The sequence below is a fragment of the Hypanus sabinus genome, chromosome 6, assembly GCF_030144855.1.
Source record: "Hypanus sabinus isolate sHypSab1 chromosome 6, sHypSab1.hap1, whole genome shotgun sequence".
Classification (NCBI taxonomy): Eukaryota; Metazoa; Chordata; class Chondrichthyes; order Myliobatiformes; family Dasyatidae; genus Hypanus; species Hypanus sabinus.
This window is the reverse complement of record NC_082711.1, coordinates 116,909,943-116,937,801: the sequence shown is the minus strand read 5'-3', so window position 1 is coordinate 116,937,801 and position 27,859 is coordinate 116,909,943. Positions and strand designations below refer to the sequence as shown.

General features: G+C 42.2%; 1 protein-coding gene across 1 annotated transcript; it reads right to left on the bottom strand.

The window, feature by feature from the left end:
• Positions 1-301: 301 nt before the first annotated feature.
• Positions 302-27,411, bottom strand: LOC132395780 (bcl-2-like protein 15). The gene is made up of 4 exons (XM_059972817.1): positions 27,234-27,411; positions 11,981-12,102; positions 4,567-4,791; positions 302-1,974 (listed from the first exon to the last, which is right to left on the bottom strand). Exons 1-4 carry the CDS (start codon positions 27,316-27,318, stop codon positions 1,960-1,962), a joined length of 447 nt encoding a protein of 148 aa, XP_059828800.1. The 5' UTR covers positions 27,319-27,411; the 3' UTR covers positions 302-1,959.
• Between the last annotated feature and the right edge of the window lie 448 nt (positions 27,412-27,859).

The window sequence follows — 27,859 nt, the reverse complement described above, 5'->3', positions numbered from 1 at the left end:
TCCCATGTTACTTCACTCCTGATGATGCTGTCTGGTCTGCTGAATTCTGCCAGCATTTTGTGTTTTTAAATATTTTCCAGTTTCTCTGCCCAGGCGTGCCATCTTGATTTGGGCATTTTTCCTCTCCCTTCACTGCAGTCAAAATTGTGGAACATTCCACCTAAGCAACATTGTGTTTGTAACACAATCTAATGAAAACAGTGATTTAAAAGGGCTCTTACACCCACTGCTTAAGTTGATTCATTATCAACTTAATGTCTGAATTGTGTAAACTGAATGAAAACCATTTCAGCAACATGAGCACAATCCAGCTACATTTTATTAAAGCCAACAGTTTTCAGTCTAATAATGATAATGCACAATAAAATTTACAGTAATACATTCTTAATCATGGTCTGTACAAATGGTTTAAAGCATGATTGTATTATGTTAAAGTAAACAGTTATCCTGCAATATGTGTAAAATGCTCAGTAACATTGCACAGTAGAATACTATTTTCAACAAATACCTTCCAATTTGTACCCTACAAAACAAGCACAATGCTTGTGAATTGTGACAAGAACATCAAAAAGACTAAAGAGTGCACATAACAAGCTGATCTTGCATCAAATTGTAGTTTCTTTAATGTTCTATAAATATGCAAGTGCACAATGTCAGATCTGACATTAAAACGCAAGATACAATTTATATAGTTCTTGTAAAAAAAAATCTGAAAGATTTCCTTGCGAGGTCTTTGTAAATTCTCATCAAAAATGCAGTTGGCTGACATAGCAACAGGATACTGGATTTACAGTAATTAAATATTACTGAGAGGTAGGGTGAAAGACAAACTTTAACGTTTGTGTGTAGAAACAAAGGCACTAGGTGCAATTTTTAAACTCATAGGCTATAGAAAAATGATTGGAGAGCTTTAGTACAATAGTTTGCACGGACCAGGCAACATGGCATATTGGTGCTCTGGATGAATATCAGTGATGAGTTTGCAATTAGTTAGAAGTCAATGTTGTTCCCAGTTTAGACAAGCCGATAATGAACTAATCAAGTGCATTGCTGTATCAGAAAATGAGGCTATTTAGATGGTTTTAGAAAAACTAATCCTGTTATTCTGGCAGGTTCAATTTAGTAATGATTAGTCAACTGTTCAGACAGCATCTGTGGGGACAGAAACAGCAAAGGTTCAGGACAATGATCCAATATTAGAATTGCTGTTCAACATTTATAAATCCAAACTGTTACAGGTTTCTCGTTCCATTGAAATCACCCAAATTGTTGGTTATTCCCAGCATCTACAGCATTGTTTTTTTTTATTAATTAGCTTGAGAAACTATGTGAATTTAATACCATCATTGATTTGGGGTCATGGTGGCTAGTCCTTTGTGATATTCAAAAAGTTTGATTCAGATGCTGATTTTTAAATTTTTTTTAAATTGTGGAATTTTCCAATTATCTTATGTCCAAGCCTGGGAACTAACACTTATAGCCTAAAATATTTTTTAAAACTGCATTTAAGAATTTGAAAACAAATTGAAAGCTCATTCTTTATATTAGTCAGTCAACTGGTTCAAACATTATTTTGATCTGATCCATAGGTCCATGTGAATAGAAGCTAAGACAAGTTATGAATTTTCCTACCACCTGTAATTACAATTTGGCATTCATCTTAATTTGTTTTTCACTCCAGCTCTTGCGTACAGCATGAAAACATTGCTCCATATAGGGAAAGGAAGCCACCACTGCTGCGAGTGGACAAAATAGTCTCAATCCTCATGGGTCTACCTATTCCCTATCAGTGTACGAGGATTGGCAATCATGTTACTCTGATGTATTGGAAGGGGAAATGGCACTCAACGATTTGGAATGTACTGCAGCCCACATCAAATTGTATTTGGAATGTGTTTTTAAACGCACGAACTTCAATCTTGACTCTTCTTTCAGCCTCCAAGAATGTGCAACTACAGGTCATAAGATCTTCTCCTAAAATGAAAACAAGAAAAGATGCTCATCACATATATAGTTTAGATTTGGGCTTCCTTTCTGGAATCCCAAGGGATTTAAAAAAATGGAGTATTTCTTCTGCAATTTAGGTTTTATGACTGCCCATTATTGAGGACATTTTTAAGAGGCAGTGCCCCAAGAAGGTGCCATCCATCATCAAGGACGCTCACCCTCTGGCACATGCTCTCTTCTGGTTAACTATCATCAGATGAGGTACAAGAGCCTCAAGACCCATGCTTGACAATTCTGGAGTAGCTTCTTCCCCTCTGCCATCAGATATCTGAATGGTCCAGGAACCCATGAATGCTACCTTTTTCTTTTGCATTCTGTTTTGTAATTTTAGATTATGTCTGTGCACTGTTCTAGTGCTGCAGCACAGCAAATTTCTCATCATTTCACATATAATAAATCTAATTAGGATTATGGGTGATGTAGTCAACAGTTTCAAAATACCAAGGAGAATTCACAGGATTTTGGCAAAATGGGACTTTTAGGGCATAGTTTCAAAATTAAAGGCCAGCCTTTCAGAAAACAGCTCCTTAGTAGATAGCTATATCATTAATTCCACTTGGTATGTTTTCAGGTGACATTCTGCACTTGGCACAGTACTGAAACATAAAGTGGAAAGTTATATCCTATGTGGTAATACTGAAAGAAATCAGCTCTTGTGTTCCTTTCCATGTGGTGGCAGCCATTTTGAAGGGAATAACACATTCTATTCCATCTATTCAAGTCAGAAAACTACCTAGCCAGAAAGCTATGAACAATGATCACAGCAAGGGTAAAGAAATCACTCTCTTTAGTATTCCCACACTCACCCATACATCAAGGATTCACCATTGCTGTCCACACCCTGAACTATTTCTCATCCAAAAGCTTCCCCTACTGATTATGTCCAACTTTATCAGACAACAGATCTCAAATTCCACCATCTCCAAATGATCAAACTGCCAGACACCTGGAATTGAAGAATGGAAATTTTCACTAGTATTGGAAAAGCTGAAAATATAGTGTTTCGTCTCTGTTCAGCCAACAACTCCATTCCACTTTCTGATAACAATGTAAAAACTGAAATTACAGAATTTGCAACTGTGATGTCATATTTATAAGAAAGCCCATAACTCAATGAGTCATCGGGGTGCCGTCTTGGCAGTGTTTCTGTAGCAGGCTTTCTTGTTTTTACGAGGCCAAGTTGCTAGCTCGATGCTCAACCCAGCACGGATGTAAAGCATGCAAGGGAGCTGGCTGGATTCGAACTCAGGAGCCTTCACTCCAAAGTCTGGCACTGATGCCACTACGCCACCAGCCGGCACATGTCATATTTGACCAGCTGTATTTTTGATCTCGTACTTTAAATAGGAACTTTGATATCCACAAAACTCTTACCTTTACTCAGCTCACCTACTGCTGGACTCTCAGTACATGCCGCTGTTGCCTCCACACTCATCCAGTAACCACCATTCTTGTGTTCACCAGCCTCCTAAAACACTGCTCTCAGTCAATCCTCTTCAGAGTATAACCCCTGTGCTTGCATAATCAATGCTAAAATTATACTCATTTTCAAATCATGCAGATTTTTGTTCTCCTTTTCTAATCTAGTCTAGTCTCTAATTCCAAGGTATGTGTCCTCAGATTCTGGTTTACATAGCACAAAATTTAACTGCTCGATCACCAGCAATTGTCCTTCAATTACCACGGACTAGATCTAGAATTCTGTTTTAAACTAACCTCATTGCTTTTCATAATCCACATTTAACACACTATCCCACTCACTCCCTTCAGCGCTGCATCATTCCAAAAAAAAACGTCATCTTGCTCTGTAACTAATACAGGTGAGATTTTAATTCTGTCCACTGATAAGTTGTAGTTGTGTAGGGTGACATATCACAATGATTTAATTTTTTTCTCAAAACAATCAGTTGACATCTAAACAATCTTGGCCACTTCCTATATCCTTGTTACAGATGTGTTTTACTGTAGCCTGTTTAAAGTATAAAATATACTTTAAGGATAATAGCCAAGCGAGAACCATTAACCAGGGCACCAGAAGAACACTGCTTCCTAAGGGACCTTTAATATCTACCAGACGGATCTGGTTTAAAGGCAGATTCAAACAACTACAACAACATTCATAAGATATTACTCAGCTTATTTCTGGAAAAGGACTTAATCCTTCAACAAAAGCTCATGGCAAAGTTGCATTGTGATATAAAGTAAAGGTGAGATACAGTATTGCTCTGATGAATTAGCTTTCCTGAAAAGTAATCTAACAACAATCTGCTGGAGTAACTCAGTGGGTCAAGCAACACCAGCATCAGGACCAAGAATGCAGAGGGGAGATGGGCAGTATAGGCAGAGATGAGACGGGGAGATTGGTGGATCGGGAGAGGCAGGCAGGTTGAGCCAGGTAGGGGAGGGGTAGAGTTGGAGTTGAGAAACGGCAAGTAGATGACCGATGGAGAGGACAAATGAAGAATTGGCGGGGGGGGGGGGGGGGGGAAGAAATGAGGGAGGAGATAGCTATCTGCTTGAGTTTTCAATCACTATTGTAATGTTAGGCATGATGCTTACCCATCCTCCTGAACGTTGAATCCATGGCAGCAGCTTTGTATTGATAAAGTTTGTCAATGCAACTTTGACTGTTGGAAGCAATTCAGGCACTTCCTTAGAAATGTTCATTCCCACAACGATAGCAATTCCAAGGAGATTTATCTCAGGACCCAACTGTTGAGTATGTGCCTGCATTTCAGGGGTGTTGCATAGCCCAGTCACGATCCCCGAAAACACTTCAGAAGCCTTGTAAAAATAATACAATTTTTAATGTAAAACAATTATTAAACAGAATTGCAACTCAGCAGTTAATTGCATGCCATTCTAGATATCCAATTTCTTTATCTTTCAGAAGTTATTCCATTTCTGAACAGCTATCCTCATTCAGATAAGCACTGTATTTACCGAGTGCATTTTGACACATCTTCAGTATTTATTTATTTCCCCCATTTGAAATTATGTTTTCCTCAAAAATAAACTATAACATTCTGCTTGAGCAAGGAGGAATAGAGAAATTGAAAGAGAATGATGGAAATGGGACCTGAATTATGGAACTGCAGTAATTGGGTTCCTCCTCTATTGTCCGAATTTTAGATTAAAACATTCTCGTAATGTTAAATCAACAATTTTTCCACCACCTTTGTGACAAATAACAATGCTCATCTTTCCAGATATACTAACTGAGCTGTTGAGTTTTTCCTGCATTTTAATTTTAGATTTCCAACATAGAAAACCCACAGCACAATACAGGCCCTTCGGCCCACGAAGATGTGCCAAACATGTCCTTATCTTCAAAATTACCTGGGGTTATCAATAGCCCACTATTTTACTGAGCTCCATGTACTTGCCCAGGAGTCTCTTAAAAGACCTTATCTTATCCACCTCCAGCACCATCGCCGGCAGCCCATTCCACACACTCTCTGCGTGTAAAACTCAACCCTGACATCTCCACTGTACCTACTTCCTAGCACCTTAAAACTGTGCCCTCTCGTGCTAGCCCTGGGAAAAAGTCTCTCAACATCTTATACACTATCAGGTCCTCTCTCATGCTCTGTCACTACAAGGTCAAAAGGCTGCGTTCACTCAACCTATTCTCATAAGGGATGCTCCCCAATCCAGACAACATCCTTGTAAATCACGCTTTCTATGGTTCCCACATCCTTCCTGCAATAAGGTGACCAGAACTGAGCACAGTACTCCAAATGAGGTCTGACCAAAATCCTATATAGCTGCAACATTACCTCTTATGTTGCAATATATTGACAACATTCTTGCTACCGATGGGGGGGGGAGGTGTTAACCACCACCGGAATACAGCGACTTGAAGGGGGTTCCTTATGTCCAGTCTATTCCGCAATTTAGTTTTAGTGGCTCTCAGCACTTGCTTCTATCCCGCTTGCTCACCTTTTTTCCGCTCAAAAAAACTCAACGAGGTTGTCTTTAAGTGTAGGGTGCTTGGACTCAGGGTACGGAAGCAGTTTTGAGGGCTTCATTGCCTCATTAGACAGCCTCCAGGCCCGAACTCCAGCCTCCCACCCGCCACCTTGGCCAGGTGTGGCTGGTCGTGGGTTGGGAGAGAGAACAAGGCAAGGGCCGGAGGTCCCATGCCAGGGCCGCGGCAGCCATAGTCCGGAGAAACCATGCTGAATTTGGCCTATTTTATCATGTACCTCTAAGTAACCCTAACAACCATCCTTAATAATGGACTCCAACATCTTACCAACCACTGAAGTCAGGCTAATTGGTCTATAATCTCTTCCTTTTGCCTCCCTTCCTTCTTTAAAAGCAGAGTGACATCTGAAATTTTTCAGTCCTCTGAAACCATTCCAGAATCTAGAGTTTCTTGAAAGATCATTACTAATGCCAGCACAATCTCTTTAGCTACCTCTCAGAATCCTGGAGTGTAGTCCATCTGATCCAGGTGACTTATTTACCTGATCTTTCAGCTTCCCTCTTTCTCCTTAGTAATAGAATCTACACTCACTTCTGCCCCCCGATACTCTCAAATTACGGGCATTCTGCTAGTCTCTTCCACAATGAAGAATGACACAAAATACTTAATAAATTAGTCCATCATTTGTTTGTCTCAATAGCAACCTCTCCACAGTCCCTTTCCAGTGATCTGATATCCATTCTCACTTCTCTTTTATTCTATAGATAGCTGAATAAACCTCTTATATTATTGGCTAATTTACTTTAATGTTATCACATGCCATCTCTTAACAAAGATCTCTTTTGCTTTTACCTTATCTTTGAGTTCCTTTGTCAGCCATACTTATGTCATCTTCCCTTTAGAAAACCACTTCATCTTTGGGATGTATCTATCCTGCACCTTCCAAATTGCTCCCAGAAGCTCCAGCCACTGCTGTTCTTGCTTGTATCATCCTTGCTTGTATTCCCTTCGAAACAACTTTAGCCAGCTACTTTCTCATGCCTCCGATTCATTTTACTTCACTTTAATACTGACACAAAGTTTAACTTCTCCCCCTCAAACTGCAGGGTGAATTCTACCATTATTATCATCATCTCCTAAAGGTTCCTTTACCTTAAGCTCCTCAAATCTGGTTAATTTCACAACACCCAAACCAGAATTGCCTTTTCCCTAGTGCATTCAACCACAAGCTATTCTAAAAAGCCATCCTGTAGGCATTGTCTCTTGGGATCCAGTAACAACCTGATTTTCCCAATCCATCTACATATTGAAATCCTCTATGAGTATCATAATATTACCCTTTTGACAAGCTTTATCTATGCCCTGTTGTAATTTGTAGCTCACATCCTAGCTACTATTGGAAGCCTGTATATAATTCCCATCAGGGTTTTTTTTACCCATGCAGTTTCTTAACTGTCCACAAGATTTTTATATGTTCCGATCCTAAGTCACCTCTTCCTAAGGATTTAAGTTTCTTTTTTTTTTAAACCAATAAAGCCACCCCACCCCCTCTGCCTTCCTGCCTGCCCTTTTGATACAATGTGTATCCTTGGATGTTAAGCTTCCAACTATGATCTTCTTTCAACCATAGCTCAGTGATGCCCACATCTCACCTACCAATCTCTATCTGCACTACAAGATCATCTACCTTACTCCATATACTGCATACATTCAAATAACACCTCCAGTCCTGTTTACATCTCCCTTTTTGATTTTGGCTCCATGTTTACACGTCAATTCACCCTACTGACTTCAATTTGCCCATTCTTCCTCAGTCTCACTATACACTACATCTGGCTGTATACTAATTGCCCCATCCTCAGCCCTATCACTCTGGTCCCAACCCACTGCAAAATTAGTTTACAACCCACACCCCCCCCCCCAACAGTTTGAGCAAACCAGCCCAAAGCAAGGATTTTTTTTCTCCCTCAGCCTCAGGTATAATCCATTCTTTTTGCACAGATCATACCTTCTCCAGAAGAGATCCCAATGATCCCAAAATCTGAACCCCCCCTCCCCGCACCAATTCTTCAGCCACACATTCATCTGTTAAATCATCCCATTCTTACTCTCATTGACATGTGGCACAGGCAGCAGTCCAGAGATTACTAGCCTGGAAGTCCTGCTTTTCAGCTTTCAATGTAACTCCCTGAATTCTCTCTTCAGGACCTCCTCCCTTTTCCAACCTATGTTATTGGCACGAATATCTACTATGAATTCCAGCTACTCTCTCTTGCCTTTAGAATGCTGTGGACTCAATCGGAGACATTCTTGGAAGCCTGGGAAGCAACATTTCATCCAGGAGTCTCTTTCGCGTCTACAGAATCTCCTGTCTACTCCTCTAACTATAGAATCACTATCACTACTACACTCGTCTTCTTTCCCCCTCGTTTTGAACCAGAGCCAGGCTCAGTGTGAGACCTGACTGCTGTGGCCTTCTTCTACTATGTCATCCCTCCCAGAAGTGTCCAAAGCAGTATTCCTGTTTTTGAGGGGAATGGCCACAGGGGTACTCTGCCCTGGCTGCCTATTCCACTTCCTTCTCTTGACAGTCACCCAGATGCCTGTGTAATTTGTATATAACTGTGTACCTTAGGTGTAACTACTTCTCTGTATGTCCTCTCTATTAACCCCTCAGCACCTTGAACAGTCTGCAGTTCACCCCATTCCAATTCCTTGACACTGTCTGTTAGAAGCTGCAGCTGGATGGCTAGGATAGTAGCTGGCTAGAGCTAGGATGAGAAGGGAAGAGGAATAAATGTTTAAAAATGGGGTGATAATGAGAGCGAGTGCCTGTACTAGGTGTAGAGAGAAAATACATCTCAAAGAGAATTGGGAATGAATATAAGAGTACTGCCTACAATAGTGGTTGCTAACCCGTCGATCGCGATCGACTGGTCGATATTTGAGACTTGCCCAGTCGATCCCAAGAAAAAATTAAAAATAAATACACAAATACTGTTGAGAGATTGTTTCCGGGCTGCAGGGTTTTAGTTCCGTTCTTTCTGCCCAGTGCGCATGCGTGTAGCTCCCCACCACGCGCTGGTCCTCAACCACCAAGCCGCAAGGAAACGATACGAGTCAGCTGCACCTTTCCTCATTCCCTGTCACACCCACTGTTGAACTTGAACGCACGTGAGGTCATCAATCGACTAAACGCAGTGATACCTGGGCGCCAGGGATCACTGGTTGGCCTCGCGCGGCCGGTGGGAAGCGTCGTTGCTTCTGGCCTGGCGCGCAGACAGATGGGTACCACCTCTAAACCCATTTAGCACTCCGAATGTTCGTGGGAACCCGATGCTAAAATATTCGCAGATGACCTAATTCGAAAGTATCAGAGCAGCTACCTCGCTGTGAGCTACTGAAAGTCATCCCTCCAGTCAAACTTTTGTCGGCCGATAGATCCTACGGGGGGTGGGGGCGGGCGCCCTGTTGCACTCCTCCTCACTCGGTCACTCTCTCCGGACTGCGACCGCCGTGGCCTCAGCACAGGAACAACCGCACCTGGCCAAGGCATCTGGCGGCAGGCGGGTGGACAGGAGGCTGTCTAGTGAGGCAATGAAGCACTCAAAACTGCTCTGGTACCCGAGTCTAAGCACCTCGCACTGAAAGACAAACCCGTTTGAGTTTATTTCCAGCAGAAAAAACATGACCAAGCGGGACAGCAGCTAAGTGCTGAGAGCCACATAAACTAAATTGTGGAATAGACTGGACATAAGGAACCTGCTTCAAGTATCGCTGTATTCCGGTCGTGATTAACACCAAACCCCCCCGGTCCCATCGGCCGGTCCGCAAGAATATTGTCAATATTAAACTGGTCCACGGTGCAAAAAAAGGGTGGTGATCCCAGGTGTTCGTACATTATTTCTACTTCCAGGTTATGGGGTTTTACTTCCAGTCTTTGTCCTGGTGCGCATGCGTGCAACTAATCGATCTGGGGTCGATCTTGCCTTTCACCAAGGCCGAGGTAGGGGATCTTGGGCTTAAAAAGGTTGGTGACTGCAAGCCTACAAGGAAGAGGTATAGATTCTCTGCAAGGAAAGTGTTGTAGGTTGAGTTTTGTTTAAGGAACAAGGCTGAAAAATTAGATACGACTGGAGGATTGGTGGGCCTTTTATTTACCTTAGGCATCAAGAGGCCAGTATTAATTGCCCCATCTAATTCTCCTTGAAGTGCAGGAGAGCTTTTTCTCACAGTGCCACTGTACAGGGAGTTAAAGCATTAAGCCCCAGTAATGCAGAAGAACCAGGGATTCATTTCTAAATCAGGTTTGTGAGAAAATTTGGTGAACCTGCAGATAACGTTCTTGTGCAACTGCTCGACAATGTATCAACATCTCCATTCCTGACTCCGTGATGGAATAGAGGTAACTGATGAAGCAGTTAAAGTTGGCTATGCCCAGGACACTATCCTGTCTTTGTCTGCATCACACACAAGATGTTGGGAACCCAACAGGCCAGGCAGCATCTACGGAAAAGAGTAAACAGATGCCATTCTGGGCTGAGCCCCTATGAAGGGTCTAGGCCCAAAATAACGACCGTCACTCTTTTCCACAGATGCTGCCTGACCTGTTGAGTTCCTCCTGCATTGTGTGTGTGTGTGTGTGTGTGTGTGTGTGTGTGTGTGCGTGTGTGCGTGTGTGCGTGTTGCACTGGGTTTCCAGCATCTGCAGATTTTCTCATGTTTCTATACTTTGTTTGCATATAGGGTTTTCAATCTAAAACATCAAATACTACCTTGAGTGCCTTCAATAATTCTGTTTTCTTTTTACTTATATTATCTCTGAAATTTGGAAGAACAAGGATATCTCATAGAAATTTGCAAATTCTTAAGGTTTTATAGGCTACCTTTACGAATGATGTTTTTCAGAAAATTCAAACTTCAGTTATTAAATCTATTGATTACAGATCAGTAACATAGTTAAAGGAACGATAAAGTTGCTTTGTGTAGCACGTTCTTGACTGTACAGTTGGCCCTCCTTATCCGCAGACTCAACTGACCGCGGATCGGGAAAACCCGGAAGATCTCTCTCCAGCACTCGTTGCTTGAACATGTACAGGTTATTCTTTCTTGTCATTATTCCCTAAGCAATACAGTATAACAACTATTTACATAGCATATACATTGTATTAGGTATTATAAGTAATCTAGAAATGACTTAAAAGTACAGGCAGCCCCAGGTTATGAACGAGTTCTGTTCCTGAGTCCGTCTTTAGATCGGATTTGAAGTCGGAACAGGTACATCCGGTATTATTTAGCATCAGTTAGTCAAATGTTTTTCTTGGTATATAGTACATATTTTACCTTTCTATGCATATAAAACATTTAAGAAACATATATATTTCAATAATTTAACCACTGCGTTGCTTAGTAATAATTGTAGCTTTCATCGGGGCAGGACCTTTCACATGCTCCATTAAAATTGTTCTGATCATTGACCGACTGTAGCTTAACGCTTTTCCAATGACCAATGGTGTTTCACCTCTTTCCAATCGCTTTATTATTTCCACCTTATTTTCAATCACGATTGCAATTATTTTCATGAACAGAAACACTGCGGATTCAGAGCTCCGCTGCCAGGTCCTAATGTCCACATGTCAAATAACGTCTGGGGTTCCGCTGGGTCCTGAAGACCACCGGGGGGGGGGGGGGCCTGGAACCAATCCCCCACAGATAAGGAGGGCCGACTGTACCACCATTGGCTTCAACATCAAAGCATTCCTTTTAGATCATCTCCCTCCAATGAGCTGTTAACTCATAAGGAGTGACAGCGATTGAGAATTGGCAAACTCTTGATCATTTCCCCCCCCAGTTCACCTGTTCTATAGAAAACAGGGTAATTATCACATTGTTAATGCTAGTGAATGATTGCCACATAAACCTATCAGCTAGCAAATGATGTGTTGTCTAATCTAAGGTGTTGGCTGCTTTGTTTGAATTAGGCAACACATTAAATTTTCTGCATATTCCAAGTTTCTGTATGCTATTTTAATATCTACATACCTGATCCTTTGCCAGCTCATGCAACTTGGGCTTAAGATTTTTCACATGTGGCTGAATGAAGTGATTGTATTCATCTCCAAGCCTCCGCAGGCACTGAGCTACCTTGAGAACCTCTTCATCCCCTGCAACACAAAAAAACAGAAATGAACAAGAAAAATGAGTAGATCCTCACCTCATCAAGATTTCAATGTGTTGTGTCTTCAGTCAGGAACCAGCTTAATACTCCAGAATAAGACGGTGGTGTGTGTTAAACACAAGAGATTCTGTAAATGCTGAAATTGCAAAGCAACACAAAGAGAAAACACTGGGGGAACTCAGGTCAGGCGAAAGCGAATAAAAAGTCGACATTTCAAACTGAGACTCTTCATCATGACTGGAAAAGAAGGGGGCTAGGACCCTAATAAGAAGGTGGGGGGTAGGGAAGGAGTATGAGATCGAAGGTGATAGGTGATGCCAGATGAGGGGGAAGGTTGGTGGGTGTGATTGGGGTATGAAGTGAGAAGCTGGGAGCTGATAGGTGGAAAAGAAGGAGGAATCTGATCGGAGAGGTTAGTGGACCATAGGAGAAAGGGAAGGAGATGGTGATGGGCAGGTAAGAAGGGAAGAGAAAGAGTGAGGCCGGAATGGGGAATGGAAAAGAGAGAAGGGGAGTGAGTGAGAAATTACTGGAAGTTAGAGAAATCAATGCTCATGCCATTACACTGGCGGCTACCCAGATGAAATGAGGTGCTTCTGATTCAACTGAGCATGGCCTCATCATGATAATAAAGGAGGCTATGGATCGAATGGGAATGGAAAGTAGAGTTAAAATGGGTGGTCAGGCATATGGGAAATCCTGACAGATCTGATCTTTATGTGATTCCAGACCCATGAATGCTTCAGCCTTGCACAGTTTACTTGGACTTTCAGAAGACTTTTTGACAAGGTATCCCACAAGAGGTTAATAATCAAATTACAGGAGGTAGAGATTCAGGGTAAGGTGTGTGAATGGGTGCTGAATTGGCTTAAAAACAAAAAATGAATTATGGTGAGAGCACCATCTTCACACCTAGATGTTAAAAGTGGAGTTCCGCAGGGATGAGTTTTGGGGCTGCTGCTTTTTAAAAAAAATTTGTATAAGCACATAACAAATAAATGAATAAAGTTTGCCAGTAACACAAAATTAGGATGTGGGCAGATGAAACGTAAAGTGTAAGATGAAATGTAAAGTAGAAATATTAAATATGGGGGAGTTTGAGTTAGAAAGTGCACTAGATGAGAAGGATTGGAAGTCCTGATAGATTCATCACTATCAACATTTAGACAATGCACAGAAGCAATTAGGAAGGCTCATAGACTGCTGGGCTATATAATGCACTCAGTGCAGTTCAAGTCTAGAAATGTTCTCCTTAGGCTGTCTAATGCACTTGTGAGGCCATACCTCGAGTACTCTGTACAATTTTGGTCTCCATATTGTGAGGGACGCGAGGACACTGGAGAGAGTCCACAGAAGGGCAATTAGACTCCTTCCAGGTCTGCAGGGTATGTTTTATAAAGAAAGAATGAAACCTTTTCAGCCTAAGTAGACACAGAATGAGAGGAGACATGACAGAAGTGTTGGAAATCATTAAGGTGGGTGCCAGCTGCTAGTTCAACATTAATCCATCAACAAGGACACAGAGCCATAGGTGGAGACTGGAGATTTCAGACTAACATCAGGAAGCATTTCACTACAGAGTGAGTTGTGGACACATGGAACAAACTATCTAGTTGTGTAGTTGAGAGCAGTACCTTAGAGACCCTTGAAACTAAAGCAGGATGGGTGGGATCCTTCATGATGTTTCCACATCTTTCAGCATAAATGACCTTGAAGACAGGTAGGCTGGTGTCAGTGATGCGTTGGGCAGCTTTAACTACCTGACATGGTAGTTAAAGCCTTCCTGTTTGCTGCAGTACAATTTCCGTATCATGCAGTGATACATGGTATGGAAACTACAACACTTCTGTAGAATGAAGTGAGTAAAGACATGCATAATCCAGCTCTTTTTAGCCAGCTGAGAAAGCAGAGGAGCTGGTGAGCTTTCCTGACTGCGTAGGATGTGTTCTGGGACCACGAGAGGTCGCACAAGATGTGCACTCTTAAGAATCTGAAACTGCTCACAGTTTCCAACTGTTGTAGAGAAGGATGAGAGCTCTCCTGAAGTTGATAACTAACTCCTATGTCTTGTTGACACTGAGGAAGAGGTTATTTGACTGGCATCAGACCACAAACTTCCACCTCCTCTCCGTAGGCCATCTCATCATTGTCGGTGATGAGCCCCATCACTGTCATGTCATCAGTGAACTTGACAATGTGATTATTCGGGTGTTTGGCTGAGCAAAGTGTACATCAATGGGCGATACAACCGAATAAAAGATAACAAATATTTTGCCTTTATTTAAGAAGCACACACAGAAAAGCCCTGGGAACTGTCAGCCAATAGTTACTGCAGAGAGTTCTGATGGGCAAGATGCAACTGGGTAGTCAGCATGGATTTGTGCATGGTAGATCATGTCTTACAAACTTGATTCTGTTTGATGAAGTGAGCACGAAATTTGGGGATGGCAGGACAACAGATTTGATTAATGAGATTTAACAAGGCTTTTGCTAAGGATCCACGTGTCAAGCTGTTGTAGAAGGTTAGAAGATATAGAACTCAGGGAGAGTTGCTTAATGGGTACACAATGGCTTGTCAGCAGAAAACAGAGGTAACAGTGTTTCTCAAACTGAAGGACCGTGACTAGTGGCATGTCTTGGACCCATTGTTGCTTGTCAACTATATGAAAGATTTTGATGAGGGTATACAAGTCATCGGATAGAAAGTCTGCAGATAATGGAAGTATAGGTGGAGAGCTGGAGGTCCAAAGGAGGTCAAGATGTTCCTTCGCTCCGCCAGTCCGCCAGCCTTGGGAAAGGTGTGGGCAACTGCTTAGCACCCTCCCCCACCCCCGATCAGGGTCACATAAAGCCACGGGAACTTGAGGTGGATGGTCGGATGAGTTGCTGGTACATATCACAATTCCTGGTTATGTGATCACCGATACCAGGCAAACAATCTCTGAAGAGTATTGATAATGGCTGGTGGTCACCTATCTTGTAAAGACACTGCCCAGAAGAAGGCAATGGCAAACCACTTCCGTAGAAAGATTTACCAAGGACAATCATGGTTCTAAGACCATGATTACTTACACCATACAACATGGCGAATAATGATGATGATGATAACAGACAATGAAGATTATCGAACCTACAGGAGGATGTTGATCAGTTGAGTAAGTGGACCATGGAATGGTAAATAGTGTCTTCCAGTAAGATGGTGATGTGCTCTGCCTCAGAGGCCTGTCTGGGTCCAACCAAAGTTGTACGTTTTTGTCTTGTACGTCTTTCTTTCTTTCTTTCTTAAATAATCACAAGACTCTGCTGGATACCAAGAACATCAAGTACTGCAGGACTATCCCATCATCGAGTTGCTTGAAAAGGATGGAGCTGTTCTTGGGTATCATTGCTGTGTTGTCACCCGGACTTCTAGTGTACTGTTGAATGGTGCAACTGACTATCTTGGACGTTTTTATTGTGATGGCAAGACCTTGTTTTACATTAGTAATAGAATACCGCAAACCCAGTTCAGTGGTTCATTCGTGAGACTGACGGCAGGGGAGGTGCATTCCCTTGTTTGTAGCAAACACAAGGCCCATGCTGTACAGTCACCTGTGGTAGCCGACCAGGAGAGGTGACACAGAGGCAGTGTGGTAAAGCCTCAGTGGGCTACACTGGAATCCATACTTGGGTTGGGAGCTGGGCCCCCCCCCCATCTATGCTAAGCACCCACCCACCAGCATTCGCTCAATGGACAAACAGGCTAGTCCGGGACAACTTAATATCAATTCTACAGTCAAACCATTCAGAGACTTAGATATTTTTTCCCTTGGTTCTGTATGTTTTTTCAGAAATTGTAACCATATATACTACGTGCAGTCTGCTATATGTTTTGCAGCTTAGCCCTGGAGGAACGCTGTTTTATTTGGCTGTATTCATGTTGAACTTGAACTTAATTCTGGTAAGTTCAAATTGCTGCATTTTGAAGTTAAATCCAGGCAAGATTTTCACAGTGAATGGCAAGGCCCTAGGAGTGCTGTACAACAGAATGACTGAAAAGCACGTTTATAATTCACTGAAAGTGGACTCATAGATAGAGGGGAAAAAAAACACACAGATGCTGCCCGAGTCCCTCCAGAGTTTTGTGTGTGTTGTCACTGATGGCCGTCAGAAACTTGAGCATTAAGGTTGGGAAGACATGGTGCAGTGTATGAGATGCTAGCAAGGCTGACTGGGGGTATTGTGTTCTGTCTTGGCTGCCTTGCTATAGAAAAGATGTTAATAAGCTGGAAAGAGGGCTAAAAAGGTTCACTCCAGCAGGACTTGTAATATATAGTTATAAGGAAGGGATGAACAGTCTACAACTTCATTCCTCAGAGTATAGGAAATCTTACAAAGTTGCACAAAATCATGAGGGGCATAGATATGATGAAAGCACCCACTCCTCCCTCCGAGGCTGGGGAATCAAGAACTAGAGGGTGTAGAGTTAAGGTGAGAGGGGAAAGATTTAAGAGGCATTTGGGGTGCACCTTTTTATTTACAAAAAGAACAGCAGCTATGTGGCATCAGCTGCCAGAGGAAGTGGTTGAGGTAGCTATAATAATGACTTTTAAAAGACATTTGTACACCTACATGGACTGGAAAGGTTTAGAAGCTTACAGGCAAATGGGGCTAGCATGGATGCAACTATTTGCTTCCACAGACCAGCTGGGCTGAAGGGCCAGATCAGTGTCTCTACTGTAAACATCACATCTCTGCAAATGAAAACACCAGTCTCTCTCCCAGGTCCACTGTATAAAGGAAGGAGTTGCTTAGAAAAGTGCAACATTAACTATATTTTCCATTTTGTAGACCAACTCAAACTCGCGGTAGCATTCGAAGATCTTAAGTGCATTGCTACAACATAGAGTATAACAAACTTCCTCTTGAAGGTAGGAATGGCAGCACAAAATTGGTGGAAAGCAGCCAGTGAAGGAGTGGAGCTCTGAGGCTTTGACTTAAGAGGCGGAGGACGAGCTTGTTCCCAGTTAGTCTTTACAATGCCTCCTGAGACGGTGATGTGCCTCTCCTGTGAGATGTGGCAGTCTTGGGGGAAATCCCCTCTCCCGCAGGGTCACATCTGCCAGAAGTGCATGCAGCTGGGCGATCTGGAAGACTGTGTGAGGAATCTCGAGCACAGCTGGATGACCTTCAGCTCATAAGGGAAAATCATAGATGAGAGCTACAGGGAGGTAGTCACACCTAGGCTGCCGGAAGCAGGTCGTTGGGTGACAGTCGGGGGGGGGGAAGCGAAGGTGAGTAGACGGGTAGTGCAGAGCACCCCTGTAGCCATTCCCCTGAATAATAAGTTCACCATCCTGGATACTGTTGGCAAGGACGACCGACCAGGTGTGAGCCACAGTGGCAGGGCCTCTGGCACTGAGTCTGACCCTGTGGTGCAGAAGGATGGGACGGTGAAGAGGAGAGCTGTAGTCATTGGAGACTCTATAGTCAGGGGAGCAGACAGGAGATTTTGTGGACGTGAGAAGGAAACCCGCATGGTTTGTTGCCTCCCGGGTGCCAGGGTCCAGGATGTCTCTGACCGGGTGCATGACATCCAGGTATGAGAGGGAAAGCAACCAGAAGTCGCGATACATGTTGGGACCAACGACATAGGCAGGAAGAGGGATGAGGTCCTGAAGTGTCAGTTTCAGGAACGAGGCAGAAGGCTGAAGAACAGGACCTCAAGGGTGGCGTTCTCAGGATTGCTGCCAGTGCTACGTGATAGTGATGGTAAGAATTGGAGGAGATGGCAGTTGAATGCGTGGCTGAGGAGTTGGTGCAGGGTTTTAGATTTTTGGACCATTGGGATCTCTTCTGGGGAAGGTGGGACCTGTACAAATTGGATGGGTTGCACCTGAACTCGAGGGAAGAGCTATATCCTTGCAGGTAGGTTTGCTAGCATGGTTCGAGAGGGTTTAAACTAATTTGCAAGGGGGATGGGACCCGGAGCAATAGAGCAGTGAAAGAAGTGCATGGAGTAAAGCCAGATCTAACATATAGAGAGGCTTTGAGGAAAGCGCAGCAGAATAAAAGGTATAAAGGTAGTAAGGTAGAAGGGCTAAAGTGTGTGTACTTCAATGCAAGAAGCATCAGGAACAAAGGTGATGAACTGAGAGCTTAGATACATACATGGAATTATTACGTAGTGGCCATTACAGAGACTTGGCTGGCACCAGGGCAGGAATGGATTCTCAATATTCCTGGATTTCAGTGCTTTAAAAGGGATAGAGAGGGGTAAAAGGGGGAGGAGGGGTGGCATTACTGGTCAGGGATACTATTACAGCTACAGAAAGGGTGGGTAATGTAGTAGGATCCTCTTTTGAGTCAGTATGGGTGGAAGTCAGGAACAGGAATGGAGCAGTTACTCTACTGGGGGTATTCTATAGGCCCCCTGGTAACAGCAGAGATACCGAGGAGCAGATTGGGAGGCAGATTTTGGAAAGGTGCAAAAATAACAGGGTTGTTATCATGGGTGACTTTAACTTCCCTAATATTGATTGGCACTTGATTAGTTCCAAGGTTTTAGATGGGGGCAGAATTTGTTAATTGTGTCCAGGATGGATTCCTGTCACAGTATGTTGACAAGCTGACTAGGGGGAATGCCATACTAGATCTAGCATTAAGTAACGATCTGGGTCAGGTCACAGATCTGTCAGTGGGTGAGCATCTGGGGGACAGTGATCACAGCTCCCTGGCCTTCAGCATTATCATGGAAAAGGATAGAATCAGAGAGGACAGGAAAATTTTTAATTGGGGAAGGAAAAATTATGAGGCTATAAGGCTAGAACTTGCGGGTGTGAATTGGGATGATATTTTTGCAGGGAAATGTACTATGGACATGTGATTGATGTTTAAGGATCTGTTGCAGGATGTTAGGGATAAATTTGTCCCAGTGAGGAAGATAAAGAATAGTAGGGTGAAGGAACCATGGGTGACAAGTGAGGTGGAAAATCTAGTCAGGTGGAAAAAGGCAGCATACACGAGATTTAGGAAGCAAGGATCAGATGGGTCTATTGAGGAATATAGGGTAGCAAGAAAGGAGCTTAAGAAGGGGCTGAGAAGAGCAAGAAGGGGGCATGAGAAGGCCTTGGCGAGTAGGGTAAAGGAAAACCACAAAGTATTCTTCAATTATGTGAAGAACAAAAGGATGACAGGAGTGGAGGTAGGACCGATTACAGATAAAGGTGGGAAGATGTGCCTGGAGGCTGTGGAAGTGAGCGAGGTCCTCAATGAATACTTCTCTTTGGTATTCACCAATGAGAGGGAACTTAATGACAGTGAGGACAATATGAGTGAGGTTGAAGTTCTGGAGCATGTTGTAATTAAGGGAAAGGAGGTGTTGGAGTTGTTAAAATACATTAGAACAAATAAGTCCCCGGGGCCTGACAGAATATTCCCCAGGCTGCTCCACGAGGCAAGGGAAGAGATTGCTGAGCCTCTGGCTAGGATCTTTATGTCCTTGTTGTCCACGGGAATGGTACCGGAGGATTGGAGGGAGGAGAGTGTTGTCCCCTTGTTCAAAAAAGGTAGTAGGGATGGTCCAGGTAATTAGAGACCAGTGAGCCTTACATCTGTGGTGGGAAAGCTGTTGGAAAAGATTCTTAGCGATGGGATCTATGGGCACTTAGAGAATCATGGTCTGATCAGGGGCAGTCAGCATGGTTTTGTGAAGGGCAGAACATGCCTAACAAACCTGATAGAGTTCTTTGAGGAGGTGACCAGGCATATAGATGAGGGTAGTGCAGTGGATGAAATCTACATGGATTTTAGTAAGGCATTTGACAAGGTTCCACACGGTAAGTTTATTCAGAAAGTCAGAAGGCATGGGAGCGAGGGAAGTTGGGCCAGGTGGATTCAGAATTGACTTGCCTGCAGAAAGCAGAGGGTTGTGGTGGAGGGAGTACATTCAGATTGGAGGGTTGTAACTAGTGGTGTCCCACAAGGATCTGTCCTGGGACCTCTACTTTTCGTGATTTTTATTAACGACCTGGATGTGGGGGTAGAAGGGTGGGTTGGCAAGTTTGCAGACGACACAAAGGTTGGTGGTATTGTAGATAGTGTAGAGGATTGTCGAAGATAGCAGAGAGACATTGACAGGATGCAGAAGTGGGCTGAGAATTGGCAAATGGAATTCAACCTGGAGAAGTGTGAGGTGGTACACTTTGGAAGGACAAACTCAAAGCAGAGTACAAAGTAAATGACAGGATACTTGGGAGTGTGGAAGAGCAGAGGGATCTGGGGGTACATGTCCACAGATCCCTGAAAGATGCCTTACAGTTAGATAGGGTAGTTCAGAAAGCATATGGGGTGTTAGCTTTCATAAGTCGAGGGATAGAGTTTAAGAGTCGCAATGTAATGATGCAGCTCTATAAAACTCTAGTTAGGCCACACTTGAGTACTGTGTCCATTTCTGGCTGCCTCTCTATAGGAAGGATGTGGAAGCATTGGAAAGGGTACAGAGAAGATTTACCAGGCTGCCTGGTTTAGAGAGTATGGATTATGATCAGAGATTAAGGGAGCTAGGGCTTTACTCTTTGGAGAGAAGGAGGATGAGAGGAGACATGATAGAGGTGTACAAGATATTAAGAGGAATAGACAGAGTGGATGGCCAGTGCTTCTTCCCCAGGGCACCACTGCTCAGTACAAGAGGACATGGCTTTAAGGTAAGGGGAGGGAAGTTCAAGGGGGATATTAGAGGAAGGTTTTTCACTCAGAGAGTAGTTGGTGTGTGGAATGCACTGCCCGAGTCAGTGGTGGTGGCAGATACACTAGTGAAATTTAAGAGACTACTAGACAGGTATATGGTGGAATTTAAGGGGGTGTTTTATGGGAGGCAGGGTTTGAGGGTCAGCACAACAATGTGGGCCGAAGGGCCTGTAATGTGCTGTACTATTCTATGTTCTATGTAAATCAAAACTTGCCTGTTCGAGAAATAGTGACACCACAATCTACTGCATCCTAAAGAGGAACGTGTTTAGACAAGGACACAAGAAATAGCCGCAGGCCATTTGGTCCCCTTGAGCCTGCTCCACTATTTGACAAACTTTATCTCATTTTCACATACTTGCCTGGTTCCTATAATTTGCCAATTTCCCTAAAATCGAAAAGTCCATCATCACTCTTGGTCTTTAATGAGAACACTGAAAATTGAGGATTCGCAGCTTTTTAACAGAAGCGCTTCTTCATTTCAATTTTAAAGGGCATACACCTTATCCCAAGACCTCAATTCCAAATTCTCCAGGGAGCAATTATCCTCTCAATATTAACCTTTCAAGATGGGCAGTGTCTTAAAGAAAAGCAGGAAATTCTGGAAATAGTTAGATTATGAAGCAATTGTAAACAGAGAGAAACAGTTCCAGCATTTTCTTTTTTTATTTCAGATCTGCATCATCTGCTGTTCTTTTTGCTTTACCTTCAGGATCTTACATGTTCAGCAAGATCATTTATTATTTTTTCTAAACTCCTGCAGAGTGAAAGCTCAAGGTAACCTTAATCTTGTGAAAAATCTCTCATATTATTCCTTAAATAAAGAGGTCAACAATATAACCACATTTTTGTGCAGCTGTGCCAAAAAGTATGCATTGATACGCATTCTATTCCTCTTGCAAAAAAGGCCAAGATGCCAGTCTTTTAATAAATACTTGCATTTTAATTTTGATGCTTGTGTGACCTAGATCTCTGCTAACATTAGCTGTTAGTGTTAGTTTTTGGCTACTGCCAGTGCAATTTTTATGAATTCTTTCTGATATCTTTTCAATTTGGGTTTCGATTTTATCCCTTCAATATCGCCTAATAAAAATAATATATGATTATGTAGAAATTGTGTTCCAATAAAACTCTTAAATTTGTCTAAAAAGGTTTAATTTTAGAACAAGACCAAGTAGAATGTAAAAAAGTACCAATTTCTTGGTTACATCGGAAACACTGATCAGATAAATTTGGATTTAATTTATTTATTTTTTGTGGTGTAATATATAAATTGATGTAAAAAATTATATTGCACTGATCTTAACCGGACATTTATTGTATTTGTCATACTATCAAGACATAGTCTTGATCAATTTGTTTCTTCAATTTTAATATTCAAGTCACTTCCCATTTTTGTCTTGACTTATGGATTCCTTGTTTAATTGCCTGTTTTTGAATCAAACTATACATACAAGAAATAATTTTTTTAGTTTGTCCTTTTTGAATTAAAGTTTCTATTTCATTAGATTTCGGCAATAGCATTGTTTGACCTAATTTTTCTCTTAAATAAGCCCTTAATTGGAAGTAACAAAAAAGAGTGTTGTTTGATACTTTATATTTATTCTTTAATTGATCAAATTACATTAATATACCTCCTTCAAAACAATCTCCTATATATCTAATCCCTTTTTGAAACCAATTATATAAAAGTTGATTATCCATTGTAAAAGGAATAAGTCTATTTTGAATTAAAGATCCCTTTGCTAATAAAGATTTCTTTGTCTCATCATCAACATTCCATATGATATGGAATGTTATGGATATGTTCACCATCTTATTCCATAAGTCAATCAAATGTTTTAATATAGGAGATTCTTTCTTTTCCTGTATCCATTTAGATTCCCATTTATATATAAAATCTTCTGGTGTATTTTCTTCTATTTTATCTAGTTCTATTCTAATCCATGCCGGTCTATCTTTCTCAAAAAAAGATGCAATAAATCTAAGTTGATTTGCTTTATAATAATTCTTAAAATTTGGAAGTTGTAACCCTCCTAGATCAAATTTCCATGTCAATTTTTCCAACGATATTCTTGACATCTTACCTTTCCAAAGAAACTTCCTCACATATTTATCTAACTCTTGAAAAAACTTCTGGGGTAGTTGTATTGGTAGTGATTGGAATAAATATTGTAGTCTAGGGAATATATTCATTTTTACGGTATTTACTCTACCTACTAATGTTATTGGTAATATCATCCATTTATCAAGATCATCTTGAATTTTTTTCAATAATGGTAAGTAATTTAATTTATATAAGTTCTTTATATCATTATCAACTCTTATATCTAAATATTTTATACCATTTGTCGGCCATCTAAACTGAGTTATTAATCAACATTGACTATAATCTCCTTTAGTAAGAGGTAAAATTTCACTCTTATCCCAATTTATTTTGTAACCTGATATTTTCCCATATTCTTCTAATCTAGAGGATAATTTACGCAACGAGTGCAATGGGTTTGTTAAATAAAGCAGAACATCATCAGCAAATAAGTTAATCTTGTATTCTTCCTGGTTGAACTCTGAAACCCTTAATAGCTGGGTCCATTCTAATTAATTCAGCTAATGGTTCTATCGCCAACACAAATAAAGCTGGTGATAATGGACAACCTTGCCTAGTTAACCTTGTTAACTGAAATGGTGTTGAAATTTGACCATTTGTCACTACTATAGCTTTGGGATTAGTATTTAAGGTTTTAATCCATTTTATAAAAGATACTCCTAATCCATATTTTTCCAATATCTTAAATAAAAAATCCCATTCCAATCTATCAAATGCTTTTTCTGCATCTAAAGCAACTGCCACACTCATTTCCTCCCTCTTTTGAGCCAAATGAATTATACTAAATAACCGAGTTACATTATCTGCCGATTGTCTATTTTTAATAAATCCTGTTTGATCCATATGTATTAATTTTGGTAAGTATTTAGATAATCTGTTAGATAAGAATTTTGCTATTATTTTATAATCAGCGTTTAACAAAGAAATAGGTCTTTATGATGTTGGCTTTAAAAGATCTCTATCTTTTTTTGGCAATGCTATTAAAATAGCTGTCGAAAAAGATTCTGGAAGTTTATGCGTTCTTTCCGCTTGATGTATTAACTCCATAAAAGGAGGAATTAATAAATCTTTAAACTTTTTATAAAATTCAGGCGGAAAACCAACTTCTCCTGGAGATTTATTACTCTGAAGTGATCTTAGAGCTTCTTCGACCTCTTTTAATGTAAAAGGCATATCTAATCCCTTCTGTTCTTCTGTATTCAATTTTGGAAGAGTTATTTGTGATAAAAACCTTTCTATCTTGACATTATCATTTTGTGATTCTGATTTATGCAATTCAGAATAAAAATTCTTGAAAGTTTGATTAATTTCTAAAGGTTTATAAGTAATTTTATTTACTCTTGTTCGAATTGCATTTATCATTTTAGAAGTCTGGTCTGTTTTTAACTGCTATGCAAGGACCTTATGTGATCTTTCACCTAGTTCATAATATCTCTGTTTAGTTCTCATAATTGCTTTTTCTGGTCGATATGTCTGAAGTGTATTATATTGTAACTTCTTATTAATAAGTTGTCTTTGTTTTTCTTCTGTCATATATCTTTGAGATTCTCTTTCTCATCTGCTCTTTTTAAATTTTTTCCCAGTACTTTGCTGGTTTCTGAAGTTTTTCCAATCTTTAAGCCTGCCATTGTTATTCACAAAATAATTCAGCCTTTTAGTTAGGCACTTCTTTCTTGTTAATACTTATGAAATATTAACTTAAATATTACTGTTGGTCATCTACTGTCACACACTTGAACTTAAAATCCCTGCCCACCTTAGTCAACACTCAATATGACACAACTTTTATCGTCAATTCCCTGTAGTCTAAAACTGGTTCATCTAATTTCTGGTCCACTCATATCCCATGAAAGTTAATCCTATCTTCAGTACAGATTAGTTAAGTGCCATCAAGTCATCGTCAACTCATGGCCACCCTATGGATAGTTGCCCTAAATGGGTTTCAATCCACGCAAAGGCAGCTCATTGTAGATCACATTGCGATAAAGCTGTCCTTATGTGTCCATCCAACTGATTGGTGGCCTTCCTCTGTTGTCCTTCCACCATGCTGAGGATAATATTCTTTTCCAGGGAGCTGTTTCTTTGCATAATATGCCAAAATACAATAGGTGGAGTCTTGTCATTTGATCCTGCTGAGAGAGACTTGGTTTGATCTTGTTGAGGACTGACTGTTCTGAGAGAGGTCCATAAGATGTGTGATATTTTTCTCTAGCACCACAGTTCAAAGACATTGATACACTTCCTATCCTCTTCCTTTCCCAGCCATATATCGTTGAGAACACTATTGCCTGCACAAGTTGAATCTTTGCATGTAGAGACAGATTCCTGTTCCTGCAGATCTTCTCTCAATCCTTCACAGCTACTCTGCCAACAGCAATACTTCGTTGGATTTCCTGACTGCTTACTGCTTTGGTATTAATCATCGATCCAAGTAACTTGAAACTGTCAACCACTTCAATTTCCTCTCCATCGTGATTGAAATTGGTTGCGCTGCCAGTAGTCATGACCTTAGACTTCCTTGAGTTAAGGTGCATGTTCAGATCATCTGACTCCATGCCAATTCACATTTGGCACAAACAGGAATCTAGGTTATTGGGCTGTTTGCTCTGCTTTGGAACTCGTCCCCTCACTCTGTCTGAAAAGCTTACTTAATTCTTTGTTATCACTTGCACAGAACTGCAGTTATGAAGAGATGATCCTATCTGAAGCTGAATCAAGCTCAAGAGGAGAAGTATTTGATTTTAAGATGTTAAGGTTCCACATATCAAATATGAATACAGCACAATTAAGAGTACTATACCAGCATGGATTGAGATTGGTTAAAGAGCAGTAAACAGGAGGAAGAAATTAATCACATTCAGTTGAAAGACTATGACTGGGCATTTGACAAAAGGTGACTGCTGGAACTTCAGGTGTGCACAATCTACATCAATGATTTCCATGATACAGTTAAAAATGTTGCTGATGATGGAAACCAATGTGGATTGCAGGGATTAAAGGTTAGCTGGAAACACACAATCAAATCACAATCTTTTGCGTCAAATCAAATTAGCGAGGATGGTGGAGGGCAGCCAACAAGTATCACTATGCTTCCAGTGCCAACATAATAAGCCCACAACTGACCTTAACTGTCTACGGAATGTAGGAGGAAACCAGGGTACCAGGAGGAAAACTCCATGGTCACGGAGCAGGAAATAAAACCCAATTGCCGATCGCTGGTGCTGTAAGGTGAAGCTCCAAGATGTACAGTGAACAGATAAGGACATAGCAGGTGAAATATTACATAGAAAAAAGCAGAGTGTCGTTAAACAGTGAGAGGTTTAAAGGTGTCCACACACATCAATCACTGAAAGTTAACGTGTAGGTACTGAAAGAAATGAGAAAGGAGCTCAATATCTTGGTTATCCTTCTTGTAAATAGATTTTTGAACAAGAGGTATTATTGAAATCTTAAACACCCAGTGAACCCTCACTGTACAGCCATGGGTGCAACCAAAGGTTTATTGGATCAATTCTTGTAATGAGGGAATTGTTCAGTAAGGAGAGTGTTGGTGGAGAGGCCCCATACTCTCCTGAATTTAGCAGATATAAGCAAACTGTTTCCCAATTGATATATTCAGGGTGCACTGAAACAAAGCACAAACCATTCAGGAATGAGAAAAGAAAACCCTTCACTTACATAGTGTTTATAATTTCCTACCTGATGAATGAGCACAATCAAGGCAGACCTTGATATTTTTTTTAATTATGAAGGAAATCAAAGGAATACATGGCATATGCAGGAAAATGATGGTGGTTCAGGACTGCCTTTGTATGGTTCCACTTTAACAACTGGGAATTCAGACTACCTTCAGGGTAATCCAGGGATCAGGGAAAGTAGTGGGATGTTTAAAAAATAATCATAATGAATGGCATGAGGAGGGGAAACGGTTGACTCCTGCTTTCCTTATTAATTTTATAACAACTCTATTCATGCTCTCCCTCTCCAGTTGTCCCCTGACCCCCAAAAAATGTTTAAACTAGATGGGCAACAGAGCCTTCAAGCCTCCTGCTTCATCATCACATCCTCAACGTTCCCAAGCTTGGCGACACCGTCCTCCCATTACAGACCCTCTTCCACCACCCCACATAGTCCCTCCACACGGACACCCATCCCCTCACAGCATCCCACACCGGAGAAGTCTCCCGCCACGGCCGCGCTTCTTCCCGGCAGACACCGGTCAACCTCCCCCCTCCCACCGCAATGGAGGCCGCTCAAACGCCGAGGCCCCAGGTGCCTCCAACCTGGGTCGCCACTGTCCGTCTCCAGGAAGTCCTCCTCCAGCAGGTGCTCCACGATGAGTTTGACCTGCTCAGCCAGTTCCCGCATCGTGTACCGAACTCGCAGTGCGCCCGATTGAGACCAGGAAATGACTGGACCGCCGCCGTTGTTCCTCTGCGAAGCGACCCACCAAGCCCCGCCCCGCCGTGACCCACCAAGCCCCGCCCCCGCCGTGACCCACCAAGCCCCGCCCCGCCGTGACCCACCAAGCCCCGCCCCCGCCGTGACCCACCAAGCCCCGCCCCCGCCGTGACCCACCAAGCCCCGCCCCCGCCGTGACCCACCAAGCCCCGCCCCCGCCGTGATCCACCAAGCCCCGCCCCCGCCGTGACCCACCAAGCCCCGCCCCCGCCGTGACCCACCAAGCCCCGCCCCGCCGTGACCCACCAAGCCCCGCTCGCCCGTCCTGATCCACCAAGCCCCGCCCCCGCCGTGACCCACCAAGCCCCGCTCGCCCGTCCTGACCCACCAAGCCCCGCCCCGCCGTGACCCACCAAGCCCCGCCCCCGCCGTGACCCACCAAGCCCCGCTCGCCCGTCCTGATCCACCAAGCCCCGCCCCCGCCGTGACCCACCAAGCCCCGCCCCCG